Raw genomic sequence first — 11,545 nt, 5'->3', positions numbered from 1 at the left:
TCAGCAGCGCTAAGGATGTCCGACTGCAGCTAGGCCTGCTCCCCGCTGGCAAGTGGACATCCCCCGAGGGCTCCCGGGCTGCCAGAGGAATGTCTGACTGCCAGCTTAGGCCCAATCCCCCAGGGAGCGGGCCTAAGCCAGCAGGTGGTCATTCCCCGAAAGGTCCCAGACTGCGAGAGGGCACAGGCCGGTCTGAGGGACCCTCCCGAGTGCACAAATTTTTGTGCACCGGGCCTCTAGTGTGTATATATGTGTGTATATATATATATATATACATATATATATACACACATGATGTATATGCAAATACATTTACAGAAAATCAAATGTAGCAATCTGTTAACTGCTTAATCAGACTCTGGGATGGAAAACTACAGCCTAGGCTAAATCCCGCCATGCCTGTTTTTGTAAATAAACTTTTATTAGAACACTGCCAATGTCCATTCATTTGCCTGTTGTCTATGGCTGCTTTCTCACTACAACTATAGAATTAAGAGTAGTTGTGACAGGGACCACATGGCCTTCAAAACCTAAAATATTTACTGGCCCTTTACAGAAAAAATTTTTTGCTAACTCCTGATCTAGACAATGGATATACAGGTGATCATAGGACTAAGTCTATAAACTTCTCTGTATGTTAGAAAGTTTTTATAATCAAAAGTTGAAAATTTTACAATTTTATACATGAATCTTTTGACTTCTCAAGAATTTAGATAAATATAGAAATAGATCATTGAAAGAGAGCTTGAACACAATCATAACAATGATATACTAAAAAGTTGTTATGCCATTTTTAGTGCAAAAGGAATAACTTTTTAAGACAGAAACTTGGTGTCTTAAACACTCTTACCCTAATAGGAATTTATCCTATAGAAATACAAAGCGTAAAAAGATAAATAGCAGTGTTTGTTATCTGCCAGACACTGGTTGCAAGCACTTCACATGTTATGTCAGGGGTCCTCAAACTACGGCCCGCGGGCCACATGCAAATACAAATATTGTATTTGTTCCCGTTTTGTTTTTTTACTTCAAAATAAGATATGTGCAGTGTGCATAGGAATTTGTTCATAGTTTTTTTTAAAACTATAGTCCAGCCCTCCAACGGTCTGAGGGACAGTGAACTGGCCCCCTGTTTAAAAAGTTTGAGGACCCCTGTATGTAATCTTCACAACAATCCTATCAGGTAAGTACCACTACTATCCCCATTTCACAGATGAGGAAACTAAGACACAGAGTTAATTTGCCCAAGTCACACAGCTAATAAGTGGTATAGCTAGGATTATGAATCTAGATAATACAATTTCAAAGCCCAATCTTTTTTTATATGTAGAAAAGCAATTTATTCCATTACAGTATAAGCACTTACATAGTTAGTCATGGAGAAAAATAGCAGGCCTGCTGTTGAAACATGTCACCCAAAACAGAGATGTATCAAACCAGTGGTCAAGTACTAACTCCTAAAAATAAAAAAGCAACTCTTATCCCAGATTAATTTACTTATAAAAACAAATACAAGCTTATCAATTCACCCTTCTCAACTTAGCTGAATAGTCTACCTCTTTACAACTTGGTAGTCCCAAGTTTTTTAAAAAAACAACCATTTCACATAAAGGAAAAAAATAATATGAAAACAGCTCAAGAAATACACTAACAGCGCTAGCTGGTTTGGCTTAGTGGATAGAGCGTCAGCCTGTGGACTGAAAGGTCCCAGGTTTGATTCCAGTCAAGGGCACATGCCTGGGTTGTGGGATCAATCCCCAGTAGGGGGTGTGCAGGAGGCAGCTGATCAATGATTATCTATCATCATTGATATTTCTCTCTCTCCCTCTCTCTTTTTCTCTGAAATCAATAAAAATATACTTTAAAAAAGAAGAAATACACTAACAAGCAAAAATATATGGAAAAGAGGAACACGTAATTTTGACTTAACTCACAAAATTGAGAGGAGACGGGCCTACACAGGAAAATGTGCATCCTGGAAAGTCAGGTGTGAAGATTTTATTTTATTTTGTTGTTGTTAATCATCACCTGAGGATATCTTTCCACTGATTTTTAGAGGGAATGGAAGGGAGGAGGAGAGACAGAGACAGAGAAACATCAATGTGAGAGAGACACATTGATTGTTTGCCTCCCACATGTACCCAGACGGGGACTTGGAATCGAGCCTACAACTGAGGTACGTGCCCTTGACTGGAATCAACGTGGCTGACGCCCTATCCACTGAGCCAAACCGACTAGGGCTATTTTATTTTTATTTTTGTAAAACCTAAGTGATTGCAGAGAAGCAAGCAAGCTTCTAATAAAAAATAACGTCCCATGACCAACAAAATATACCAGAAGACATAGAGCAATAGTTTTGGGTTCTGAGAAAAAAAAATATTCTTAATATAGAATTCTATATTCAGCCAAACTATCAATCAAGTATGAGGACAAACTACATGCAAGAACTCAGAAAATCTACACATCCTATATGAAAAAGCTACTAAAAATATACATATATTTTTTTAAAAAAAGGAATCCACACGTGGAATATTAAGAAATACTATTAGCTGAGTATGCCCAGAAGACTTCCATTAGGCCTTAAAACCTAGATTATTTCAAAAAGCACTCATTTAACACGCAAGATTACACTTCCTTCTATAAGGGTCTCAATACCCTAATTCATTCAGCAATAAATAAATTTCATAATCATAATATTTTAAGACTGTTGAACAGTTTCCAATATTCACTTTTTAGAATCAACCCATAGACAAAAAGCAATGAATAAACCAGGATACTATAAAAATTACACTTTACACCTCCTTGAAGAAACTGATAGCTTTTACACAGTATTAGATTGAAACAATGGACAGAAACCACATTCTTGTCAAGAAGGGGAGACAACTCTGCACCATTAAAAGTAAAAATAAAAATAAAAGTGAAGAAAAAAATTACACTTTAAAAATTGGGAGACAGAGAAAAAAAGAGTAAGAGACATGTGTTACTTTCTTTAACATTCATATCAGGAAGGTCCATATAATATCCTGATAAATTAAGAAAAAGAAATTTAAGTTTATAATTTAAAGTCATAAAAGTATTCACCATAAGAAGTTAAAAAAAAAAAAAAAAAGGAAAAAAATTTCAAGGTTGAGCCCTAACCGGTTTGGCTCAGTGGATGGAGCATCGGCCTGCGGACTCAAGGGTCCCAGGTTCGATTCCGGTCAAGGGCATGTACCTTGGTTGCGGGCACATCCACAGTGGGGGGTGTGCAGGAGGCAGCTGATCGATGTTTCTCTCTCATCGATGTTTCTAGCTCTCTATCCCTCTCTGTAAAAAATCAATAAAATATATTAAAGAAAGAAATTTCAAGGTTGAGATGGGAAAAGGGAAAATAGAAAGTAGTGAGAATTCACAAAATTGCTCAGCTTTTCTAACGTAAAGTCAACAGAAACTGCCTAAAGTGGATAAATCAAGAAACAGAATTATATGTATACTAAAGGCCCAACAAAATTTTGTGCACTGGGGGTCCCTCAGCCCGGCCTGCACCCTCTCACAGTCCCAGACCCCTTGCTCCTTACCACCCACCTGCAGCAGAGGCAGGAGAGGATCCCGCCACCACCGCTGGGCTCACCAGCTGTGAGCCTGGTTTCTGGCTGAGCGGTGGTCCCCCTGTGGGAGCGCACTGACCACCAGGGGGCAACTCCTGCACTGAGCTTTTGCCCCCTGGTGGTCAGTGCAGTTCTGCCATTCAGTCGATTTGCATATTAGGGTTTTATTATATAGAATACTTTAAAATTATAATGTTAGGTGCTCGCTTTGGCAGCACATATACTAAAATTGGAACAATACAGAGAAGATTAGCATGGCCCCTGCGCAAGGATGACATGCAAATTCGTGAAGTGTTCCATATTAAAGAAAAAAATATTATAATGGTAAGCACCAGCAAAACTTTAAACACAGTTAACACTAGTTTCCTTTGAGAAGTGAAGGAGGCTTGGGAATGGACAATAAGAAAGCTTTTACTTTTAAGTACAATTGTACTGTTGGAGTTTTTTTAAATCATGTGCTACTATTATCTGACAAAATTTAATAGCATAAAAACATTTCTATTTTGATACAAATATGCTATAAAAATCAAAAAGTTGCTGAGAAATTAGTTAACAGAACTCTGACTTTCTAAGTTACACAAACTCACATTACACACAGAGTGGGGCAAAAGTAGGTTTACAGTTATGAATAAACGAAATGCAAAATTTATTCTTGTATTATTATTTTTTAACTATTGTATTATTTTCCATATGAACAACTGTAAACCTACAATGTATAACTTTTTTGCCCTACAATGTATAACTTTTCAGAAGGAAGGTCAATTTTTTTTAATTTGCATCTAAATCCAAAACAATAGGTTTCACTCAGTGTTTAAATAACTCTTAAAATGAAACTATAATAATTACATTGCAAAAGGAAAGGGGGAAGAGGAAACAAATTTTTGTAAGAAGTAACATACTTTGTGCCTCAAACTGCTTGGTACTTTTACGGGTGAGCTTATTTAACAATCACAACAAAAATTATAACTTTCTACAGAAAGAGGCAATTAACCCACCTATAAGGCCAAAATTTTGCCTTATTTTTTTTAACAGCCGTGGACTTACCTTTCTGTCCTAATGTAAATATCTACAAATATTTGCCAAACAGTTTGCCATGACAGGTTTTGGTCTGTGGTCACAGAAGAAAACTAGGGTAGCTAGCATATTTGGTAATCCAAGCTATCTGCTAATCACATTCATCTTGGTAACTGAGATCATCAACCACAAAGCCTCACTGAAATAATATTTTTAAATAGAAAATGCATAACAGGTTAAAGCCTCTATAGGGAGGGTGTGTTTTTCCTTCAGAAAGACTTCATATATTAGAAATTCACAACATTTTAAAAGAATAGCAATTATTTGAGGATTTCACAGGTTTTTATTTCTCTTTGATCAATCACCGACTTCTGGATAAGAACTCAAACCCTCAATAAAAACTACTGCTGCACACTTGTATCCTGAATTACATCCTGTCGTCTCTCTTGAGACTCTCCTTTATCCTGCACAATGCATGCTCAAAACAGCTATTACAGGAACTGTTGGACCATCAGCTATTTATAAATGGTCAAAAATCTTTAAATAGCTTTGTCAGCTACCTCTTTATGGTTCTATCTAGACCAAAAAAACTACCTGATTTTAAAGACACAGTCACACTAGTACTTAAAAAGATTTAAGTGCTCTCTGAAAAACAACTGTCTTGTTCTTTTGTTTTGAAATCCAAAAGCAGCACTAACATCACACAGTCACAACATGACAAGATAAGGAACAAGTTGATCTTTAAAAACATTAGCCAAATACTCTGACTCTATTCATTTACCACCAAGAAAACTTCAAATTCTAATGTACTGCCTAAGTCTTCTACATTGATGCTTAAATTTCACTGCACTACTTGAGCATTTTACAAAACTAATACACAATTTAACATATTAATTTCTTTATCCAGCATATCCAGTTCAAAAATATAGTACACTAAAGTAAAAATTCTTAATTCTTCAAAAATCTTCCCTGCCCATTGGCCTGCCCAAGGTTGATTCCCAGTCAAGGGCACATACCTGGGTTGCAGGTTCAATCCCCTGCCCTGCTTTGCGGGGGGGGGGGGGGGGGGGGAGGCAATCAATCAATGTGTCTCTCTCACATCCATGCCTGTAGGTCGGTCTCTCTCTCTCTCTCTCTCTTCCTTCCTCCCCTCCTTCCCACTCTCTCTAAAAAGCAATGGGAAAAAATATCCTCTGGTAAGGATTAAAAAAAACACCTCCCCATAAGTCTGTCTACTTTTTGCCTATCGAAAACTCAGAGACATACCTTTCCCATGCTGCTGAACCAGTAACTTTCACTTCCTACAGCAAACTAATGATTTAGAACTCATTTTTATGTACTAATAATTATTTTTAAAGCCATAACATTTCTCTTCTTTATTCTCAGCTCCCTGTCTCTAGTCTTTGAAAATTTTTATTTCATACAGCACCATATTAAGCAAATCATTTCAAGCCATTACTTCCAGGGGTAAACAACTTCTAGGAATTTAATTTACAGCTATACTAATACACACAAAATACTGTGCCTACTAGGATATTCACTGCAGTGTTAGTACTAGCAAAAGACTGGAGACGACCTAAATGTCCATCAAGAAGAACAAATTCAATAGAATACAATGAAACTATTAAGAGGAACTAGGCATTGCAGTACATAAGATACATAATAATCTTCCAGCTATATTTAAGGTTAAAAACTAGAGAGAAAAACGTGTACTACCATTTATCATCAAACACACAGCCCCCAAGAAAACCTCTCTAAAAAGAAAAAACAAGTTGCTTCTAGAAAGGAGAAAAGGTAAAAGGAAGACTACATTACATTATATATCTTTTTGTGCACATGCATTTATTACGCATTCTTTTTAGTTTTTTGTTTTTTTACAAAATGTTTTTTGAAAAAGTAATCAGATACCCTTGACTCCACTCACAAATTGAGTTTTCCAGTTCCAATATTGGTTTGCTTTATCAAACAATTTCAGCCTCAAATTTTCACCTATAACTTGAAAGGCATCTTTCCTATTTCATTTGTCCTCACCATCATTTACACATTTTTATTAAAAGGTCACTCCATGGATTTGAGAATTATGTGTTGCTAAACCACTCATTGCAAAAACTCTAAACCTGTGCATTCCAATATTATTGCTACTAGCCACTTTCTCAGACACACTAATCATGTCTCTTGAGCCACATGTGACTAGTGGCTACCATATTGGACAGCACAAATGTGTTCTCATCATTGCAGAAATAATAACATCACTGCTCTAATCAAAGGATTGGCAAACTAGTCTGCAGGGCCAAATCCAGCCCATCACCTGTTTTTGTAAATAAAGTTTTACTTACAAAACACAGCCATTCTAATTTGTATTTGTTTATATATTATCTGTTGATACATTGGCACTAAAATAGCAGATTCAAGTAATTGCAACATAGAAAGTATGGCCCACAAAGCCTAAAATATGCAGCATTAGCCTCTTTACAGAAATTTGTCAACCACCGCTCAATTTCATTGAAAAGAATATTTATTTCCTCTGGGCCTCAAAAATAAAGTTTTGAAGGCTTGCAATGCATAAATGAAGAACCAATTAAACATATACCAATGCCTACTTGATTCACTAAGTGCTACTTAACTTTTTAACATATATCCATATCAAAAAAGTCCTAAAATGTTTGAACCCTGACATTTTCTAAGCATCTCTATAAAATAGGTACTAAAAGCACAGAAGATAGATAACTGCAGTCTAGATCCTTTAGAAGAGCTGGCATAAAGACCAAAAAATGCCTAGTAATTCAAAAAAATTCACCTATGCTCCTTATCAATCTATTGTTTCAACTGTCTTGAAAAGCACCATATAATTTCTTAGAACAAAAATTACACTAGACCTAGTTAGTGCTACAGAAATATTTATATTTAACCATGTATCTCATGCAACATCACTATATTTCAGGCTTTCAAAATTATTACTAAAAATATCAGGGGTTCATGTTTACCAATTCAGGGCATTTTTTAAATTAAATACAAATTTTGAGAGTGCAGTATCTGTCCAACCCTGTGATCACACATTTGTAGCTATTAGTTGAAGGGGCAGATAAATATCACTTACAGTGCTATTATACACATAAGAATAGAGGGACAGAAGCACAGCTAATGAGTATCCTGGGTGAATAAGGGGAGGCTTCTAAAAGAAAAAATATTTAAATTGGAGCATAAGCAGGAGTTTGCCAGGTCTATGGGGTAAGAGGAAGAGAGAGGGAGAAATGGTAGAGCAACACCACTCTAATTTCAATATAGAAAAAAGAAAATGAAACATGAAAAACTTAGCAAGTCCTAAAAAATGAGTAGTTCAATGCTACAGAATCATATGGCTTGAACACACTGGAAAAAAAAGAGGGAGTTGGTGGCAGTGTAAAGACTGTGAAGACTAAAGGCTTTAGGATCTGAATGCAAATACTTTTACATACCAAACTAAGGAATTAAGATTGGATGTGACTGTATGAGACACAGAGAATGTACAGTTTTTCCAATAAGAGATATGACATGATTTATTTTATTTTGTACGAAAATGACACTGGCAGCAACTTTGATCTTGGGTAACAGTGAGGAAAGACTAATGGCAGAGACCAATCAGCTACTGTGCAAATCAGAAGATGACCAAAAGTAATGACAGTGAGGATGAAGAGAAACCAGATGAAGAGAATCAGTGATAGAATCCAGAGGCCAGCATGCCTACTTTTTAAAAATGTCCCTCATATGTGATTATTTTCTCTTTTCCATATTCTTTGGTATAGATGTATCCTTTGCATGGAAAAAGTTTATATAATAAGTTTGTCAAAACTGAAGGCCTTTTTTGTTTCTCCTCCCATGGTATTAGGATGGAAAAGACATTAGAAATGCAGTAATTCAGAGTCAAGAGATCTGGACTTCAGGTTGTCTCTGCTGAGACTGTGGGCATAACAATTAACTTCTAAAGCTTTGATTTTCTCATTTGTAAAAAGAGGAAATTAGACAAGATGATCTGAAACTCTTGAAAGTTCTAAAATGCTATGATCATACTGATACATCTTTAATTTTCAGGTCTCAAAAAAAACGCAAACACAATCATCTATTTAACTACCAACCAAATGTGAAAAATCCATCAAAACCAGGCAAACACTATTCTATTATTTACCTACTACATTTATTTGTAGAAGGTTTCATGGCATACATTAAGACATATAGTCATCAACTACTCATCTGAAACCGTAACTCTGTAAGACTTCTCTGTCAGCCATTTCACTTTCAATTACTAAGTATCTTTCAAAAACATCTCCAAAAAGGAGCATTCTTTTATTGGAGTGGTTCAAAAGACTAAATGAATGTCTGCAAAGTTGAATAGTAGTATTGTTGGGTACAAGTTTTCAGACATAACACTATCCTATGGAATCATGTTTGTCTGAACCTCTTACTGACAAAGAACTTTTTAACAATATTCCTTTATCAATCAAAACAAAAAGTGTTTCAAACTTGAGAAATATGGTCTCAAGATTTGTAACCATAAACTATTGTGACTTTTTATTAATGTTAAAAGAAAAACTGTATCACAAATTCTTCTCATACTAAAACATATAGAAATATTCTGAACTTGTTTCTCTTCAAGAATAAATTTTTTACCTGATTTTTCAAAAAAAAAGTTGGGTGAAAAGATTCTCTTTCTTCAAAACAAAAAGATGGAACAAATAAAATTTAAAGGTGAAAAACTCAGATGTAAATCTTGCATTTTGCAGTCTGTTCTAAATTTATGTAGCATAATTAATATAGTCTAAGTTAAAGTTATATATTTCAAAGGAAATAAAATTCTAAGGTTTTGTAAACTGTAATACTAAACTATAAATAGAGGCTTTTCAAATTATGTTTTATGTTACATTAGTTCTTCTAAAGACCTGAACAATTTATTGGTTATACAGTATACTACACTATATATATACACTAGAGTAATTTCTCTTTAAGGTATCCATGTGATTTTTCTTGCTCCCTAAAATAGAATTACACATTTTTGAGTTAACCAAAATAAATTCTGGAAAGAGCTAAGCTGTTATTTACCATGATCAGAGTATAAAATCCTTTACTATGCAAATCCGTATAATAACATTGGTTCTCAACCTTCCTAATGCCGCGACCTTTTAATACAGTTCCTCATGTTGTGGTGACCCCCAATTTCATTGTTACAATTGAACATAATTAAAGCATAGTGATTAATCACAAAAACAATATGTAATTATGTATGTTTTTTCCGATGGTCTTAGGCAACCCCTGTGAAAGGGTCGTTCGACCCCCAAAGGGGTCGCGACCCGCAGGTTGAGAACCGCTGGTTTAGAACATCACTAAACATTTTTTCTTTCAAACTGCTGGTATCAATGAACATCAAAATGAACCTGACATAACCCACAAGAGATGTGGAAGTGTAGCTTAAATTTCAACTAGACCTTTGGTCCAAGAAAGAAATCCTTTACTTTGACTTTTCTTACATGTAAGAAATATAGTGATTAAAAACTAATGCTTTCAAAAAAAATAAAAGGAAAACTAATGCTTTCAGATCCTGAAAGTTTTCTTTAAAGCATAATATTTTGAAGACACACAAACTGATTTTACTAAAGAATCTCCATTAATCCTAGTCAAACAAATTTCACGCAAGAAAAAAGTGTATTCGACTCAAAAACTTTATTAGAGGAGGGAAATACTTTAAAAGAAGAAATAGAAGCAGGAATTATCTGTTTTTGTTGTAGCCCATGCTATTCAAATACAATTCAGAAGCGGAATTTTTAACTTTTCTCAAAAGTTGCCTGCTATTTTAACCAAAAAAAAAAAAATCAAAAAACATTTTTAAAAATTCCAGATCAAGTATATTACAAAGTTAGCATGAGGAGTATGAAAAACAGCACATCTGGTTTGTTTTGTAATGTCAATGTCCAATTAGGACAATTAGACGTAGATTCCCCCAGAACAACGGTGTAACAAGTAAAGTGGATAATCCAAAAACAAAATACAAGTCAATTACAGTACCTCAAAGACACCTGGCAATTAACTAAAAGAATTCTGGAGGGGAAAAAAAGCTTACAAACAACTGAATACTATGGGGCCCATTCAGTTATAACAAAGGAAGCAATTATTTACTATTATATAGTAACTTATAATTTTCACGTTTCATGATAAAGCAACTTATAACATGTGCCTTTTCATTCCCTGTACAAAATTAGCACACACCTACGCACTACCTAGAGTCCATGTAGCCACCATTCCAATGACAACAAGGTGCACAGAACGTCAAGCAGCTCTTCAAACTTACTGATGTCACTGTGACTGACATGGCTTATTCAGAAATGTTCCGCCGAGAGCCTAAGGCAAGTCTTCCGTACAGTGTGACCATGTTTAAAGGCTAAGAGGGGCAGGCTCTCGTTCTGGGGGAGGGCAATTCCTGCCAGGATGGGCAAAGAGGTGAGGATGGCAGGGAGCGGGTCCCCCCTGTCCCGCAGCGCCAGCCCAAGTCCTCCAGGACCAGGGAGAGGCGTCCCCAATGGTACATTATCCAGCTCGCCTTCCCCTAAGTCGGAGAACAATCAGCAAGGGCTTCCTAAGGGGTTCCTTCAGGTCCCCCTCAACTCCCAGGAAAACAAAGGTTCGGCCCAGATCTGTATCGCTCCGCATTCCGTTCTGGATCACGGGGGCTCGCAACCCCGGCCCGCAGTCCTGTGGCCGAGGATGGCGCAGAGGACCTCGGAGAACCCACGGTGGGGGAAGGAGTTACCAGAGAACTGGGCGAACTCTTCCATTCCGCGGGCCAAATGCGACTCCGCTCTCAGGGGACCCCACATTCGAAGGAAGGTGCGGAGCCCAGAACGGGAGAAAGCTCATCGGGGGAGGGGTCGAGAAACCGCCGGGTAGCCGGCAGGGACGGGGGACCTGCGCTGAAGGGC

General features: G+C 36.6%; 1 protein-coding gene across 7 annotated transcripts in view; it reads right to left on the bottom strand.

The window, feature by feature from the left end:
- The window catches only part of CDK19 (cyclin-dependent kinase 19), a 114,859-nt gene that overhangs the window by 102,388 nt on the left and 926 nt on the right, over nt 1-11,545 (bottom strand). Inside the window, exons 1-2 of one of the 7 annotated variants that reach the window (XM_014531342.1) lie at nt 5,763-5,770; nt 478-482 (exon numbers count right to left, since the gene is read on the bottom strand). The exons of 3 other annotated variants lie outside the window; for them this stretch is intronic. Coding sequence is in view for 2 of the 4 variants with exons in the window: in XM_014531340.1 (XP_014386826.1) it covers nt 3,215-3,231 (17 nt within the window). In the remaining 2 variants the exon portion in view is untranslated. Of the gene's footprint in view, nt 1-477; nt 483-1,366; nt 1,458-3,214; nt 3,248-5,762; nt 5,771-11,545 lie in introns of those variants that run through there. 3 more of the 7 variants (XM_014531341.1, XM_014531340.1, XM_014531343.1) reach the window with 3 other exon arrangements.

This window comes from Myotis brandtii, unplaced genomic scaffold, assembly GCF_000412655.1.
Source record: "Myotis brandtii unplaced genomic scaffold, ASM41265v1 scaffold8, whole genome shotgun sequence".
In the NCBI taxonomy this organism is placed as follows: Eukaryota; Metazoa; Chordata; class Mammalia; order Chiroptera; family Vespertilionidae; genus Myotis; species Myotis brandtii.
The sequence above is the reverse complement of the archived record's forward strand: the minus strand, read 5'-3'. Positions and strand labels throughout refer to the sequence as shown.